We start from the raw sequence: 18,829 nt of genomic DNA on the forward strand, positions 1-18,829 counted from the left end.
TGGAGGGTGACCACCCAGATGTACACATACATGTAAGGATTCATCAAACTGTGCTCTAAAAACTGGAGCACGTTACTAAATATATCTCAAAAAGTTAGGGAAAAAGTGGTATTTCAAATACAGACAACTTCTGGGTATGGCTGACAAGCTATTTTTGCCTACCCACATCCATTCTTCTCCCTTAGTCTGAAAGGAGCCCCACACTTTCCTCTTTTCTGTTTCAGTCAATGTGTTTTAGGTGTAGCTCACTCTTTCTCAGTCCCCAAATCAGGGGCCTAGTCGCAGTGATTGGTTTAATAACTGGAACAGGGCCAAGCTGGTTAATGAATGAATCCCAGAATTTTTTTGGTGGAACTAGTAGGAAAAGATGATCTTTCCAATGTAGTTGCCTCTCCATCAGGAGATAAGCCTGGAGCTGCCAGTGGCCATCTTGCTACATTCTGGAGAGAGTTGGCCTGAGAAAGAGGCCACACAGAGGAAAGCAGAGTGAGATTAAATTCTTCCTGATGACAGTGTGTCAGAACCTGGATCTAGCCATCCCTGTACTGAAATTTTTCATTAGGTGAATCAATAAATTTCCTTTTTTAGCTAACCACTTTGATTTCAGTATATTTTAATGTTTATTTTTGAGAGAGAGACAGACAGAGTACGAGCAGGGGAGGGGCAGAAAGAGAGGGAGACACAGAATCCGAAGCAGGCTCCAGGTTCTGCGCTGTCAGCACAGAGCTGGACTCGGGGCTCGAACTCACGAACTGTGAGATCATGACCTAAGCCAAAGTCGGACACTTAGCCAACTGAGCCACTCAGGCATCCCATCAGTTTCTTACAGTTATAAACTGGAGTCTAATAAACTGGGAATCTTGGGTAAAATTATGAGAAATATGGGGGAGCTTGGAATAAAAAATAACCACTGACCCTTGTCCAATCTGTTTTGTGGCTGCTTGCTCTATGAGCCCATGGCCCTGCCAGATGGTAGGTGAGGCAGGCCCAGGGGTTATATCAGAAGGATTCTGGTCCTTTTTGGAAAGGGTTCTGGACGAGGAATCTAGAGAACTGGATTCTACTCTCCATTTTGTTGCTTCTTAGTGCCAGGACCTTGGATAACATAGTACATCACTTTGGCCCTTTTCTATAAAATGGAGTATCATTACCTAGCTCAAAAGGCTGTTATGCAGATCAAATGCAAGTTTCCCAACTTCTCCAGCTTTTTCATACCCTGAGGTGAGTTAAGACCTTTATCCTGGGCATTCTTGCTGGGCTCTGTAGGACCCTCTGACCATTGCCATAATGATCTTTAACAAGTATGTGAGCTTCCCAAGAGCAAGAAAGTGTTCATCCCTGTGCCCTCTTGCCGAAAGGGCTGGGCACGCGGCTAACAGGGACTCCTGAATCCAGACTAAGGTCTTGCAGGCCAAGGTTCATGATACAGCAGCCCACCCACCCTTCTGCCCTTCATTTCCTTGCGTGATAGATGAGGCTGATTCGGACATCCTGGATAAATTAGAAGGATTGCAGTGAAATTGCTGAGACAGTCTGGGCTTTGGAAGCTGAGAGCTGAGAACCCACCATGAGGACACGTAGGGCCTTTCCCAGCTGGTCAAGAGCAGGTACCCAAGAAAGGCTTGCTGAGTGAAGAATGGGAGCTGAGGCTGCCTGGGAACCTTCCTCAGGTCTGGCTGTCTGAAACTAAGGTTGGACAAAAGGCTCCTGAGGCCATCACACTCACTCCTTCCCTAGCTCATTTCTGGGTCATAGAAAAGCTTCCTGCAAGAATCTCTAGGCCTCTAAGTCCATGGAACAAACCTAGTGCTGAGTAAGAGCTGTGAGGGAAAAGGCCATCTTTCCTCATACTCATTCATTCATTCATTCAACAAACACTTCATGACACACCACTCCACATTACAGAAGTGGAGATGAAAAAGGTTAGGTCTCTGTCCTGAAGGCATTAGCCTGGAGAGAGCCAGACTGGACACAACCTCCATTTTGGCTTCCTTATCTATCTCTTATCCTGCTCCCCTGCATTCCTTCTCCACCTAACAGCCAGAATGATCCTCTCAAACAAAGTAGATTCTCATCTTAAACCTTCTAACGACCTCCATGAGACCCTCTGTGACAGGGGGAGATGGATAAGTGGATGACGTTGTATTAAGTTTAGGGCACCTGGGAAGTCTCCCACAGGTTGCCAAATAATTAAAAGTTTATCTTTGTCCCACCTTCTTAGATCAGTATTTAGAGCCCTGGGAGTATGAGAGGGTTGAGGGTGAGGGGTCAAGACACACATACTAGATCCAACGGTAATATGGCCCCAAATCCCAGGTTTGTTAAGTTGCAGTCTGGCTCATGGGAGAAATTCTTTATTTAGATGCTTCAGTGACCAAGAGACAGAGCATAAGCACGCGCACACACACACCCATACACAATACATAAAGGCATTTCACAGGCAAAGGGATAGGCAATGGGGCGGGGGGGGGGGGGAGGGGGGAAGAGGCCACGAGAGCAGCTAGGGGCTTCTTTGACTCAATGAAGGGGGGCCTATGATGGTGACACTCCTTGGAATTTCCGCTTGAAAGCTACAAGGAAATATCCACTCCCAGTGAAATCCCAGGCCGTAAAACACAGCAGAGTTGGAGATATCTAGGTTTGGGGCCTGGGGAACACCTGTTTCCTCACTGCAGAAACCTGCACTGGCTCTCCTTTCTTTCCCTGGTACCCAGGAATCTCCTGGTGGATAATGGAAGAGGGCTAGCACCACAGCAACCTGGACAGGTGGTCTCCTACATGAGGAGGAGAGGGCTAGTAGAGCCAAGGAGCAGCAATGGACCTTTGAGCTGGCTGGCATGAGATAGTTCACCTTTTAAGGGCACAGAATCATCAAGAAAACTTGCATGTGGGGGCTTTCCCACATGACCCTGGGTCAGAGCACCTCTCTGATGGGGGAGGGGAAAAGGCCCCCCCCTTAGAGCTTTCATAATCCCACTGGATACCGAGGCCTCCTCCAGCTCTAGCTTTTCCCCAGCTGATGCATATCCTTAGCACCATTCAGGAACTGTGGAGAAGAGGCAGAAGGACAGCACTGCTCTGCCAGGACTGTGTCATTGCTCCAGGAGGAGACTTCACAGTGGGCAGAAAACTGTGTAACTGGCCAGCATCTGGTCTCAGGCTCAGGAAAGCCTGCACTTTTTGGGGAAAGGGAGTGTGTCATGTTAGCTCCAAGCTCCCATAGGGCAGCCACTTCCATCTGCCCTTTCCTACCTAGGCAGAACTCTGGTGTGAAAGCTCCAGGTTTCACTGGAGCTGCCTGGAGCCCAGGGACAGCTCAGTTCTTTAGCCGCAGAGACTGGTTCAAAAATGGCCTGCAAAGGAAAGACAGGCCTGGGGCTCATGACATATGGCCCAAAGAGGCTGGGGAAGGGGAAAGGCCATCCTCCAAACTACTATTCTGTGAGGCCCTAAGTCCTTTCAAGATCCACCCCCTTCCCTTGTCCTGACCTAGAGGGCCCATTCCAAAGGGGAAGAGCACGGGTGGATTAGCCTGGACCAATCAGAGGCTATCTGTGGCCCACTCCTGCCTAAGGCCTATGTGTTCTCCAGGTATAAGAAAGGAGGAAGAGGGAGCCAAGGGCTGACCATGGTCACGGGAAGCTGGCTCACGGCTGGTTCAACCTGGGGTGCTGGACAGAAACACCTCTAGTCTTCCAAGGTGGCTGAGTCTTTCTGAATGGGCTGCCTTTGCATTGGAATCTGGCCCAGGGGTGATGCCATTGTTTTTGGTGACCTGTAGTTTGAGAAGGAATAAACACACAGGGTCAGTTTGTGGTGGTTATGATGGTGCTCCAGGTAATTTTCTAAAGATAGTACAGCTCTTCCAGGGCCTTGGAGTAATAAGGTGACCAGGTCTCCTTTACTGAGGGTCACTGCATGCTAGGCACAATGCTGGGTGCTTTGCTTCTAGCATCCTATTTCATCTTCATGGCAATTCTACAAGGCGGGGATAGTACCCGTTTTGTATATAAGGAAACTAAAGTTCAGAAAGTCTAAGTCACCTGACCCTAGTAGGCTTTTTATTGTTGTTTTCTGTTTTGTTTTTTTTTTTAATTTTTAAAATTAAATAATTATGTTGTTGTTGTTGTTGTTGTTGTTGACCATCCTTCCACCCTTAAGCTTTTTAAAAGTGTGTAGGTTCAGGACAGCAGCCCACATCTCTCCACTACCAAACCATTTATTCTGCCTATAGGGCCCTATATGACCTGGATAGTACAGACTGATCATTCTTTCCCTCACACTGAGTCAAAAGTGGCTCTCCAGTCACTCTATCCCACTTTCTGCGTACCTAGTAATAACTGATATTGTCTTATTTGTTTATGGATTTGTTTAGGATCTGCTTCTACCACTAGATGGGGATCCAAAAAATCAGGGAACAGCATTGATCCTGGTTCCTACTGTAGCCCTAGTGCTCCATATAGGACCTGGCACATAGTAGGTACTCAATAAATATTTGTTGAATGAATGAAAGCTTACCTCTAATAGTTCCCTTTTCTGGTACCAGCATTTCACATACTTTAACTCTCAGGTCATCCCATAAGGTGAGGATAACGAGCCATACGCAATGGCAGAGCAAAATAAATTTACTTTGGAATCAAAAGGTTTGAATTCTAGGTCTAACTCCAAGTAAGTAAGTGGCTTGGGCAAGTCACTTAACCTACCTGACATTGGGTTTCCTCAGGTCGTAAAGGGGTGTGTGTATGTGTGTCTTAATTCAGAGCTGCTACTGTGAATTAGATGAAATTAACTTAGGTGTTCAACAAATAGTAGCTATAATCTTACAGAAGAGGAAGTGGAGGCTCAGAGAAGTTTACTGACTCACCCAAAGTCACATAGCTGAAAATATAGAAAGAAAAGAGTAAATACTAGCATTTTCAAGACTGGGTACCCCCAGGGTAGGGCTCTGGTTGTCTCCAGGTTGTATGCTGAAACTGCCACCAGTCAAGCTGCAAGGGAGATGTGCTGAAATGGGAGTGAGCCCCAGGCTGGACTGTGCAGGCTTGTCTCAAGTCCATATCTAAAAGAAGCCTCAAAAGTCCTCAGATCTGCTGCAATGTGGGAGGGGAAACTTCAGTCAGAGTGGAGAGGACCAAGGACATTTTGACTAATATTTTGTGTTTCCACCACCTTTAGTTAATTCAGCTCTGTGAACAATGCAGAACCTACCATTTAAGTCAAAGAAATCAGTTTAGTAGACTTGGTTGCCTGAAACTCAATTTCCTTATCTGTAAAATGAGTATATTCTCATCTCAGAAAGTTATGTTGTAGCACACTGTCCACACTACCCAGTTCCCTTCTGAGAGGAAGAGACAACTGCATAAGCCCTCCCCTTACCAGGCCCTAGCCTCCTCATATCACATGGTGCCATAACCTCCTTGTTAGCATGATGCCCTAGAAAAGCATGCTGTGAGCCAGACAAGACTCAGTTTGAATTATAGGCTCTGTCTCATAGTATCACTTGAATGGTGGTTGCCTCTGTCTACAATAATAATACCTTCTTCCTAGGGTTGTTGTGTGGATTACCTGAGAGGATTTGCTTGGCATATGCCCTGCAACAGAACAGGGGTTCAAAGAGTGTTAGTCATTTTCAAGGTTATCATGAACAGATGACTGTGTTTACCTCTTCCCTTCAAAGCACTTATCAGAATTTGTAATTATTGGTTGTTTACTCGTTTATTGTTTGTCTCCTCCCATCAGAACGTAAGGTCACAAGAGCAGGGACGGGATCTGTTTTGGCCACCACCCAGAGGGTGTTCAATAAATACTTGACCAATGAATGAACAAATCTGGTCATATTTGGTAATAACCTGGAGAGGGAGCTTTTGCCATAGAACTGATGGCAGCAGAGACTAGGTTCTTAGGCCAGTGACAGGCTTGAGGGAAGGGAAACTTCCCTAGTCAGACTGCTATAGGGCAGGAAATCTAAGTACTTTTAGGAGACCGCCAAGGAAAGTGTCTTAAGTTTCTCTACTCAAACCTTCAGTGGCAGGTCCAAAGGCTGCGGAGAAGCTGATGGGAGGAAAAACTTACAGAGGAGACACTTTTGTTAACTGATTGATTTTCTGTTGACTGAGAAAAGGCTGCCAGGATTCCATTTTAGCAAAGTAGTACCTGGCTTTGTTTTGATTTAGAAGCCTTGAGTTCTTGTAGCAGACCCTTGAATTTCAAAGGAAGATTACTCACTGGTTCTTGTGTTTGAAGCCGCTGACATGAGCTTGATACTGTTCTATGGAGTTCAGCACTATCTTACACGTCTTGCAGGGGTAACCCTTCCCAGCTGAAACACACATAAAAGTCAAGATACTTAGTTATCCAGGAACAAGGGACCTGGGGACTGCTGCTTTTGACAGTAAATGCCCTTCTGAGGATGGATGGTGGGGTGAGATTAGGTGGTTGGCCCTGATGAGAATCCCAGAGGCCTCAATGCTCAGGGGACACTGGCTGTGTGCCTATGTGCTTTCTGGGGTTGGGAACCTCCTCACTCCCCTCTGTACCCCCAAGTCCCAGAATCGAACCTGGTCTACAGTAGCTGTCTGTTGAGTAAATAAAAGATTGACAGAACAAAGAGGTGACATTTGGTGTATCTTTTTACCTGGACTGTGCTAAGTGGCCTCATTAAGGATGCCCTTCACTGAGAGATCTCTGGGAAACTGCCACTCTCCCTAGGCTTGCAATAACAGTAATTAATGAGAATGCCTGCTATGAAAATTAATCTAGTCTTTCTACCTTGGGGCTCACAGACACTCTTACTACCAGGGCTGATCCAATGACAAAGTGGCCTTTGTCCACATGGCCAAGATATGGAGCTGGACTCCTGGCTCTGCCTTCATGTGATCTTGACTAAACCCCTTCCCCTTTCTGATCCTCAGCTTTTCTCAACTGTAAGTCAATTATACCATAACTTATAACCATAATACTTATAATAAAAACCAGTATCATTAACCAAGTACCTGATATAGGCCATGCACGCTATATAATTTTGCTTGGCCCTCATAATGATTTTCCTGGGAAAATCATTATCATTATTTTACAAAGGAAAATAAGGCAAAGTCACATGTCTAAGAACACAGTGTTAGTAAGTGGCAAACTCAGGCTTGGCTGACCACAAAGGCTGTACTTATTCTAGCATGACAGATGTTAGCTGTACAAGAAAGGCAGCTGTACACATGACTTCAAGAGCCCTCTGGTTCTGACACTCTTCTAACCATCTGCCACCCTAAAGTTTCACAGCTCTGGAGTGAGATCACCTAGGCTCAAATCCCAGCTCTATCATTTCTTACCTGTAGGACCACAGGCCAGTTACTTAACCTCTCTGAGATTTGGTTTCCTCATTTGTAAAAGTGGGGCTTCTCTGAGACTCAGGTTCCTTACCTATAAAATGAGGTTAATATTAGTATCAACCTCATAAAGTTACTGTAATGATTTAAATAAAAGCATTTGACACATAGTAAGTGCTCAACAAATGTGAGCTCTTATTACTAGTATTATTTCACTCTTATGGGCTCCATGCATCAGTCTGGCAAAGAGGTGGAGAGTATCTTTTAACCAGCCTTCTATGGCAGCTATAGCTGAGAACACCAATGATCTCCTCTACTCCAATTAGCTAGCTGATGTTCCTTTGTATCTTCAGGTATTTCCTGGAAGACACACCCCTTTAGAGCATTTAAGGGGAATATTACTGCAATCAGAATTCAGGTCCATTTTAGACATTTATGGCCAGCATTTGCAGAAGGCTTAATCTTAGACCCTCAGCTCTTCTCTTTCTAAACTCTCTAGGGGTTTCATTCATTCTGCTGACTTTCATTACCACCTAAAATATATGAAACCACTAATATTTAACAATTACTGACCTACCAAAATGGCAATATCTCTAACCCAGACCTCTCATTTGAGTTCTAGACCTATATATCCAACTGCCTACTTCGATATCTCATGGGCATCTTAACTCCAAGCTGACAAAACCTGGCTATCCACCTAATTGCTTAAGACTAAATCTGGTTATCATCTTCGACTATTCCCTCTCCTTCACCTCCCACATTTTTTTTTTTTTTTTTTTTGGTAAAGATCTTATTTTTATGTCATCTCTACACCCAATGTAGGGCTTGAACTCACAATCCCGAGATCAAGAATTGCGCGCTCTGAAGGCTGACCCAGCCAGGCCCCCCTCACCTCCCACATTTGATGGCCAAATCCAGACAATTCTTTTTTCTTTTTGAAGTTCATTGATTTGAGTGAGAGAGGGAGAGTGCGAGCAAGGGTGCAGAGAGAGAGAGGGGGAGAGAGAATCCCCAGCAGGCTCCACACTGACAGCACGGAGCTGGATGTAGGGCTCAATCTTACAAACTGTGACATCATGACCCGAGCTGAAATCAAGAGTTGGATGTTTAACTGAGCCACCCAGACGCCCCTAAATCCTGACAATTCCACTTCCTACATAGCTCTTGAATCCATCTACTTCTGTCTATCTCCTCCACTGCTACCTTACTTAGTCCAATCTCCCATCCTCTCTAGTATGAATTACAATACCCTCATTGCTGGGGTCTCCCCACTCCTCTTCCTCCCTTTTCCAAACCATTCTCCACTTTGTAAGCAGAATGATCTAATAATACTTAAATTGTCATTGGCTTCCCAATGCTTTTAGGTTAAAGGCCCAAATCCCTAACATGACCAACAATACCAGGACTGGATGCTCCGTCATCTCCCCAGGATCGTTTTGCCCCACATTATCCTCCTTTCACTCTGGGAAACCTTCACTGATCCCTGCTCCAATTTAAGTTGTCCCATTTGTTTCCTTTCCTTTTTTTTTAAGATTTTATTTTTAAGTAATTTCTACACCTAACATGGGGTTTGAACTTACAACCCTGAGATCAAGAACTGTGTGCTCTGCCAACTGAGTCAGCCATGTGCCCCATTTGTTTCCTTTTCTAAAGCTTGTCACACTTGAAGTTATTTGCTCAATGCCTGTCTTTTCTACTAAACTCTAAGCTTCATGAGAACATGGACAACACCTGTCTTGTTTACTATCATATATAAAATGCCTGACAAATATTAGGAAAGAACTTAGCAAATATTTCTTGACTATATATGATTTTTTGTTTTGAGAGAGAGTGCGCGCGAGTGAGTGCGTGCCTGAGCGGGGGAGGGGGGCAGAGGGAGAGAGGGAGAGAGGGAGAGAGGGAGAGAGGGAGAGAGGGAGAGAGGGAGAGAGGGAGAGAGGGAGAGAGGGAGAGAGGGAGAGAGGGAGAGAGGGAGAAAGGGAGAAAGGGAGAGGGAGAGAGAGAAAGGGAGAGAGAGAAAGAGAGAGAGAGAGAGAGAGAGAGAGAGAGAGAGAGAGAGAAAGAGAGAGAGAATCTTAAGCAGGCTCCATGCTCCAACACAGGGCTTGATCCCATGACCTTGGGATCATGACCTGAACTGAAATCAAGAGTTGGATACTGACTGAGCCACTCAGGCACTCTTTGACTATATATGAACTTAACAAAACCTGAAAACCTGTCCTAAGCATAGTTGAAGAGACTCGGGGGATCAGCATGGGGCAGAGAAAGCAGCCCTGTTCTATGTAGGAGGCAAGGCCCTAAGCAGGGAAAGAAAGTGATGGGGTAAAGCAGAGGAGGATTCCAGTAACCTGGGGGTGAGTGTTGAATGCTCTGACAGTTGGAAGGATTTGGCTGCCTGAATGATATGCAGGCTTTAGTTTTAGCATTCTTGGATAAATGAGAGAAATGTGAGCCAGGAATATAAAGCAAATTTCAAGTCTTTGATCTGCTTGGTAGACGCTGCATCTTCCCCTTGGGGAAGAGATCTGGACACTCTGGATCATCTCACATTTGACCCATACTTGTCATGAGACACTCTGACAGGAGCCCCATGGAAACTATTCTCTGGACCCACTATAGAATTTAACCCAAATTTCAATGTGGCTCAGGTGCTGCCTAGTGTGAGACCCAGGAAAAATCACCTCATCTTTCTGATCCTAATGACCTCATTTGTAAAATGGGGACAATCAAACTTGCACAGCAGAGCTGCTGTGAGGATTAAATCTGGCAATTACATGTGAGAGTACCTAGCCTAAGGTCTGGACTGTAACAGCCACAGGTAAGTATAGGATGACTGACTGACTGAATGAATGAACAAGCTTCAACAGAGGCCAGCAGGGAAAAGTTAAGCTGCTAACAAACCAAAACCTTTGCTAAGGTGGAATCCCTGTTAGCTGAAGTCACTGCCTGCATATCCTAGGTCAACATTCCACCTCTGTGGGTAAGAAGGGGGTCAAAATGAGTTCAATGCCTCTGATGTCCTATAGTTGGAAAGCCTCCTGCCAAGTACACTCAGAGCTGGAGGCAGGAGGAAGGAGTGTAAATTTTGGAGCCAGACAGAGCTAGAGACACATATTGATGTTCTCACTTATCAACATCAGGTCCTATCAGCTCTATGACCTTGAGCAAGTCACTCTGAGTCTCAACTTCTTTATCTGTAAAATGCGAAAATCATACCTATTTTTAGGAATGCTGTGGGAATTAAATTATAATGTATATATTAATATCAAAAGGCGTGTGATGCCCCTGCCCCCTGCCTAGGTTTTCATGAAAAATTGTGGCTGATCTGTAAAGCAGTCAGATGCCTTAAGCAAGAAAAAAGCATCCAGGATACAGTTCTAGGATTAAGTTTGGTAATCAGCCTTAGGCAAAGGGAGGAGTAGATATAGGAAGGAGACTTTGGCTTGAGATAAAAGTATAGAATGGGGGAGTGCCTGGGTGGCTCAGTCGGTTAAGCATCTGACTTGCATCAGACTTCCACTCAGGTCATGATCTCCCAGTTCGTGGGTTCAAGCCTCGCATTGGGCTCCATGCTGACAGTGCAGGGCCTGCTTGGGATTGTCTCTCTCCCTTTCTCTCTGCCCCTTTCCACTCACACTTTCTTTCTCTCAAAATAAATAAACTTAAAAAATAAAAAGAATAGAACGGGTACAAGTTAAGATAAGCAGCCTAAAATATGGCAGTGCCAAACATTAAAAAAAAGGGGAGGGGCCTGGGTGGCTCAGTCGGTTAAGCTTTGGACTTCAGCTCAGGTCATAATCTCGCGGTTGGTGGGTTTGAGCCCCTCATTGGACTCTGTGCTGACAGCATGGAGCCTGGAGCCTGCTTCAGATTCTTTGTCCTCCTCTCTGCCCCTCACGCACTCATGCTCTCTCTTAAAAATAAATAAACATTAAAAAAAAAAAAATTAAACATGGCAGTGCCTGAGTCCTGCTAGTGGACAAGAGAGAATGAGGATATGACCAGAGCAGGGCCAAATAAAGATGGCCAAGAGCTGGAGCAAAGAAGAGTCAGCTGCAAGAGAACCCTGGGTCGTGCCAGCTGGATACTATGTTGTCCCTATCAGTCTCAGGCCAAAATAGGAGGGTGTCACAGAGGGTTCTGAGGAGCTTGGTTCTGAAGTTCCCGTATTTCTCAGCATATGGGGCTGGTCCTGTTAAAGAGGAAGGCACTGCCTGCATATGGGAACACCAAGCACTTAATTTTGAAGAGGTTTATAAAGCAGGGTCCTTCAGTGGCATTGGAAGAGCACTCCTTGGCACCTTGCTAAAGGGACCTTCCTTTATTTCATAGCCACTATTTTGTACCCATCTCATCTGTGTCAGTATTGCTCAAGGACAACCTGTGTTGTAAGGCTGCTTTGGGTTTGGGGATTGATAGAGAGGCATGATCTCCCTTGCCCATATGTGGTCTGGAACATCTACAGTATCTGGGTGTTCACCTTTCTAAGACTGTGGCAAGAGCACAGATGACTCCAAGTAGCAGGTTCCCTGAGGCCAAGTTGTTTGTACTTGGATGCCACGGGGACCTCAAGTGTTGACTGGTGCTGCATCTCCATGGCCTGAGTGGAAACCCTGAGGACTCATACGAATGTAGGCTCCATGAGACAGGCACTGTGTCAGTCTTGGTCACCACTGTACCCCAAAGAGGGTACACAGTAGGTACTCAATAAATATTTACTGACTGAATGAAGGAGAAAATAATAATCTCCCCTCCTCCAGTCTTATTATAAGCCCTGAGAAGTTAATGTGATGGGAAGGGCTCTTAATTCTTTATGAATACTTACTCCTGTGATGTTGACTGACATCTAGAAGTCAGGGTAAAAGCTAATATTCTCTGAGTCAGAGTGGGGTATGGGCAGGCCTCAACTGCTGAGAAGTGAGGGGCCCTGAGGACACTCTAATACCTGGCAGAGGCTGCTGAGGGCCTTCACACAAGGAATGTGGATGACAGGGAGCTTAAATCAGAGGTTGCAAACTGGTGGCCCTTGGCCCAAATCTGGCTTGCAGACAGATTTGGCTCATACACGGTTTAACATTTTTTAAATTTAGTAGCACATTTAAAATGGAGAGGAATTCTATTTTTTTTTTAAGATTATTTTTAAGTAATCTCTACATCCGACATGGGATTTCAACTCACATCCCTGAGACCAAGAGTTGCATACTCTGAGCCAGCCAGGACCCCTAAAAATTAGGGAAATTCTTTTTTTTCAAAAATTTTTTTAATGTTTATTTATTTTTGAGAGAGAGACAGACAGACAGAATGTAAGTAGAGGAGGGGCAAAGAGAGAGACAGAGAGACACAGATTCCGAAGCAGGCTCTAGGCTCTGTTAGCACAGAGCCCAATGTGGGGCTTGAACTCACGAACTATGAGATCATAGCCTGAGCCAAAGTCAGACACTTAACTGACTGAGCCATTCAGGTGCCTCAAAAATGAGGGGAATTCTTAAACAAATCTGACTTTCTAGATTCCTTGAAAAACTGAAAGATATGGTAATAACTAACTGGAGCTGGCTAGGAGAGGCATGCACTCTTCAGCTGGTCATGCTCATTTACTTATTTTTATTTCTTATCTGGTTTCTGCAGGCATTTGAGGGTGCAATGCCTGCGAGGGGAGATGTAAGGAGGAAAAGACAGCATTGGTAGTCTGGAGAACTCTAGTGCTCAAGCCCTGATCCAGCTCTCGGTGTGAGCTGGGCCCCCTTACCTGATGAGTCAGTGACAGCAGGGTCGGCCAGCCGCCCATAGTGTGCCATGAGTTTGAGCTTGGTTTCCTGTTTCCTGTGTTTCTTGCCCACATAATGTTGTTGAGCCATGACAGGGTCGTTGAAAGTCGCATGGCAGAGGCTGCAGAACTTGTCTGGGTCTATCATTTCTCTATTCTGGTGCAAGGCTAAGGTGGAGGCCACAAGGAAAGGGTTTGTAAGGCGTTTCGACAGAGCTGCGGTGAGAGAGTTCAAACAGAAACAATGAAAAAAGACCCAGAAGGTGCCAAGCTTTCGAGTATGCTGAATGGAAAGAAAGGCTGGGTCACTAGTCACACTTGCAGATGTAGCACTGCCTGTGTGAATCACACAGTGAAAGTCTTATCTAATTGGGAAAACTGGCAAGATTTGGGAGAGCTCAAAGACCAGCTACTTTGGTCAGCAGTTTTCACTACTTTGGGCATATGAATCCTGATTTCCTCATATTCTGAGGAGGTTCTGCACTTCTGCTATCTAGTTGTCAAATTATAACAGTCTAGAAATGTACACGTTTCTAGTTCTTTTATCCCTCAGAATTCCCCAGAGCTTCACAGCAAGTGGGACAAAAAACTGGGAGCCAATGCACAGATGTAGTAATTGAGAGCCTGAGGATTGGGAGGGTCATTTAGAAAAGGTAACCATACTAGGAGGCCTTTTGGGTTACACTGTCTTCTAGGCTGAGTAGGAGAAAGAGAGGATGATACTGACGTTAAGTTACATGCTTTGTACATATATTTCCTCCTTTGGTCCTCAGAACTACCCCATGAGATAAATATCATCTTACCACATTATAGAGAAAAATCAAGGCTCAGATGGGTAAAGTGACTTGCCCAAGATTACCCTGGTAGTGAGTGAATCCATCTGCGTGACCCTAAAGACTATGCCCTCTTCGCTAGGCCGGGCTGCCAGAGTGTGGTAGGGAAACCTGAGGGAGGGCTATAGTCCATGCTTTTACCTTCAGAAAACATCCTTGGTTCTGGTCAATGAATTCAGGTAATCAGAGTGTGTTATGAGTCCCCTGTGGGTCGGTCAACAAATGTCCTGATACTCCTGGCAGGCCACACAGCTGCTTTATAAAGTGGATGCCAAGACTCACAAATGAGTCCATGTGGCTAGAATGGTGTCAACCCAGTAACCACTGTTTTAAAAATGTGGCCTAGACCCCCCACCAATGGTGGAAGAGGAGTGGGGCTCAGCAGCACTCAGACAGATGGCTCAGATGCTTGCTCAGCAAGTTGCTTGAAAAGTAATGCACATGTTGTAGAATATTTGATAATATGAGAAAACATTCAATATGTGGTGTTACATTAAAAAGAAAGCAGGTTATACAGAAATCTGTTTCTTATGTCCTCAATTTTGTAAAACAAACGAAAAAAACATACTGGTGATGCATGGAAAAAAGGCCAAAAGCATAGAGTAAAAGGGTGCTTTTCAGTAATATCCAACTTTTCTATAATGAATATAGACTTCTGACATCAGAAAAGAGATAATAATGGTCGTTAAAACATAAAAGGCAAAAAAAAAAAAAAAAAAAAGACATAAAAGGCCATTCTTTAAAAGATACTGAAGCATCAGAGGTGAACGGTTAAGTTGGAGGAACCGCTTCACGGACATCCAAAAAATAACTATGGGAGTCTTCTCTCAGGAAATAGCTTGAAACATGGGAAGAGTTTTCTACAGGGATGTTTGCTGTACTGTTATTTATAAATATCAAAAAAGGGGAGGGAGAAAATGTTCAACATTAGAGGAATGGTGTTATGATAGGATATTATAAAGTCATTAAAATGTTTACAAAAAAGTTTTTAATAACATGGGGAAATACAAATGTTATATTAAACAGAAAGAGTATAAAAGAAAATTATACACAATATGATGTTATCATTGTTAAAAGATATATGCACAATCATATGTGGGTAGTAGCATTTTGAAATGTCACTAATATATTAACAGTGTTTCTCTGTGGTAGGATTTGGGGGATATTTTACTTTCTTCTTTGTACTTTTTTGCATCATTTCAGCTAGAATTATTCATAATGAGTATGCATCATTTTTATAAATATAAGGTTATTTAAAGTATTCTATGTTTATATGCACGTATATATGGATTTAATCTGTACATACATAAAACTATACACACAGATATACACACATACACATAACAAAAGATTATAGGAAAAACAATACTCCAAAATATTAACAGTGGTTACCTCTGAATGGCAAAATTATGCGTACTTTTTCTTTTCATATATCTGTATTTTCCTTATTTTCTACAACATGCTTCTATTACTTTCACATTAGAAACATGTTTAACTTCATAAATATAGTTATAAACTCATGTAAAAACATAGAAATGTGCTTAAACTACAAAATTCAATGAAAAGTAAAAGCAGGATACAAACAGTACATGCACTATGATTACAACCATATAAAAGCATATCTGTACGTGGCAAAGGCTGAAAATGAATACGGAAAATAACCTCTTAAGTATGGAATCTTTGGGACCTGGCATATACCAGGGAATTTTCCCATTTATAGAAAAGATCAATCCATATAAAGACAAATAACCTTATAAAGTTTTTGTTCTTAAGCTATTTTCTCTTGGCCTAATGTTTTAATCTTTTTGGTACCATGAATGGTACCAACACTGACTTTATTATTTTTTTTAAGTTTTATTTTTTTTTAGTAATCTCTACACACAGCATGGGGCTCGAACTCATGACCACAAGATCAAGAGCTGTATGTTCCACTGACTGAGCCAGACAGGCACCCCCCAACACCGACTTCAAACAAAAGCAATCAGTACTAGTATAACTTAATGATGAACAAACCATAAGCAAGGCCAATGACATGCTCCAGGTGGTAGATGCCTCACCAAATACTTCATTTTATAAGGGGATTCCACTTGTGGGCTATCTTAATGACAGTGATAATACTAATGATAGCAGCTGTCATTTACTAAGCATCTATTATGTCCTAGATTCCTTAAATACATTTCATCCTCACAACCTATAGATAGTATTATTAACATCTTACAGGTGAGGAAACTTAGGCACAAAGAAGTTAAGTCATATAGATAGTAAACAGCAGCATCAGGATTTAAACCTGCATGTCTGTGGCTTCAAAGTCCATATTCTGTTGTTTCATAGCATGAATAACCAGATTTGGGTGTGTTAAGAGGGTATAATTATGAGTAATTTTTCACCTTATCTTCAAAGTCTTCTAAAACATTGTTGTCTTGTTTTCATGATACAGTATTACAAAAAAGAATAAGTATTATAAATAGTATAGTCAGTCTACTTCCTGGTCCAAGATAAAGAAGTAAAAATTACAAAAAAAAAAAAAAAAAGACATAAAAATCAAAGAACTTTCATTCTCAACTAACTGCAGTTAGTGGAGGTTAAAAATCCCAGAAAGTCAGGAGTTAATGAGATGAAAACGAGGGTTGAGCAACAGTGGTGACAAGATAAAGGGGACTATTTTAGAAGTCAACGCACTGGAATGAATTCATGGCAGTTGCAAACATGGCTTGCTGGGCAGTAGTGGCAGCACTCAAGTATTCAGCTTTGAAAAGCAAGTCCCTGTCTTGAGGAGAACAGGCAGCTTTGAGGATTAAAGAGAACAGGGCATAACCTGAGCACACGAAAAAGACAAGGATTTAGCTTTCAACTTGGAACACATGGTAATAATGGCAGGTGAATGCTGGGAGGGAAAAATCTAAGTGGGAGAGGTAAGAGATAGAATGCTCTCATGGTATGCATGGCCTGGAGGACTTTGACACTCTCGATTATAATTATTCATCAGGACAAAAGCTCAGGGCTAAGACACTTCTACAAAGAAAAACTGATGTAACCAAAGAACGGGAAGTTAGGTGAGCACAACTCTGAGACTGCATTTCAATCTAGCTGGGCCTACTTTGGTATTTTTAAGGACTCTCAAAAGTTCGACCTCTCCAAGTCTGTGGCCCTAGGCATTGCATTCTGGACATTGGCATTGGTGCCCTGAGGATGGGAGGGGTACCGATACAGCACTACTCAGGAAAACCAGTACCTTCCACCTTAGTGGATTGCTGCTTCAGCTTTAAGTTCTTTGCGTGGGTCTTCCCCAGGTAGTGCGACTGGGCCACGACAGGGGAGGAAAAGGTCATGTTACAGATGGGGCAGCACTGGTTCTTGTCTTTGCTTCTGCTGTTCTTCTGGTTGGGAGAAAGAACACAGGTCTGATCACGCCACTGCCCAGCCAGAAAATCTTCCATGGTTCCCCATTGCCCACAGAAGAATGGGCATTCAAGGCCCCCTTCACACACTAACCCCAACCTACCTTTCTGGATCCTTCTCCAGCTACTTCATTTTAGGCTCTACTCACCATTCCCCACTTTATTCCCTGTTACTTCCTTGTTTTGTTTAGGTCATTCTTGCTCCTAGAATGATCTTCCTTTTTTCCTGCCTGGCATATATCTGCTTAGCCTTCAAGACTCATATATATATGTCACTTCTTCTGGGAGACTTTTACTCAACTCAGTACACAATTATTGAGCTGCTTTGTGTGAGTATTCAGAAAATAATTAATCTTGTTCCTCCTCTGCATGCCTAGAGTACATTAAACAGATCTCTATCATAGCACTTGTCACCCAAACTGACAGTGTCATAGCTTAGGAGACTTTTCTGTGAACCAAAGTGCAGTGTTTGGGTATGGACCATTGGACTCATCCTTGTTTCCTATCCTTAGCACCCTGCTGGAGTCTGACACATAGTAGATACTCAGGATTTGTTGAACAAGCAGATATTATTTGTTGATTGTGATTACACCAGAAAACAATGTATTTCAAGCCTATGTTAAGAGCTCCCAGCCTCTCTCTGAGGTCTGATCTCTGAATAAAGTATTCATTCTAAGAGGATTTTTTAATCCTGGCACTATTGACATTTTAGAGTAAATAATTCTTTGTTGCAGAGGAAGAAGAAAGTCAGTCACTTCATTTGAACTACTGGGCCACCCTGAGAGTTGAAGTAATCAAGATACAAAGAGGTGAAGTGACTTGTCTAGGGTCCCAGAGTTGATCTTGTCTCTCTGAATTCTAAATCATAAGCAGAAGGGCAACTAGGGGATGGGTCCAGTGAATTTGGAGAAGGGATGAGCAAGGCCCTTCCACGCCTGTGAACACTGTAATAGGAGGCTATCTGTAAATTTTCATTCATTGAGCATCCATCAAGAATTGTAATTTTACCTTACAATACCCTTAAAAGGTAGGAATTATTATCTCCATTTTATGAATAAAGTACAGAGAGATTAAGTGATTTGCCCAAAGTCATCAAACCAATAAGTTGCATAGCTAGTATAGGGCCCTAGTCTGCTACTTCTCATCCCATGACATTTGAACAACCTCCCATAAAACAAAATTAATGGTACCCTTGAGGGATTAGGATTGTTTCAGCATAATTCTCACAGTATTTCTAAGCCAAAAAGCAATGCATTTACACCTCAATCAGAACAGGCATTTGGAAAGTTGTTTCTTCCACCTGTTTATTCAAAACATTCAAGTGCTGAACTCAGCTCTTTCCCTCCCATTTCAAGAAAGCAAGCAGCCTGGCTTCCTTCCACTTTTTCTCCTTGTGTAGTAAATGAGAAGCTTTTAATCCTGCTCCAATAAACCACTGGGTGGTAATGCATAACAATGGCTCCGTATACTGAGCCGCTGTGTGTTTGGTGCTTTTGATAAATTTTCCCTCATTTT

At 43.3% G+C, this 18,829-nt stretch overlaps 1 protein-coding gene across 4 annotated transcripts in view; it reads right to left on the reverse strand.

Moving 5' to 3' along the window:
* Positions 1 to 744: 744 nt before the first annotated feature.
* The window catches only part of ZNF346 (zinc finger protein 346), a 31,642-nt gene continuing 13,557 nt past the window's right edge, over positions 745 to 18,829 (reverse strand). The window contains exons 4-8 of one of the 4 annotated variants that reach the window (XR_006219772.1): positions 17,149 to 17,293; positions 13,066 to 13,299; positions 6,226 to 6,319; positions 3,628 to 3,775; positions 745 to 3,353 (exon numbers count right to left, since the gene is read on the reverse strand). Coding sequence is in view for 3 of the 4 variants with exons in the window: in XM_007085522.3 (XP_007085584.1) it covers positions 3,688 to 3,775; positions 6,226 to 6,319; positions 13,066 to 13,299; positions 17,149 to 17,293 (561 nt within the window). In the remaining variant the exon portion in view is untranslated. Of the gene's footprint in view, positions 3,776 to 6,225; positions 6,320 to 7,322; positions 7,414 to 13,065; positions 13,300 to 17,148; positions 17,294 to 18,829 lie in introns of those variants that run through there. The other 3 variants (XM_007085523.3, XM_007085522.3, XM_042991707.1) reach the window with 3 other exon arrangements.

Source organism: Panthera tigris, chromosome A1 (assembly GCF_018350195.1).
Source record: "Panthera tigris isolate Pti1 chromosome A1, P.tigris_Pti1_mat1.1, whole genome shotgun sequence".
NCBI classification, from domain to species: Eukaryota; Metazoa; Chordata; class Mammalia; order Carnivora; family Felidae; genus Panthera; species Panthera tigris.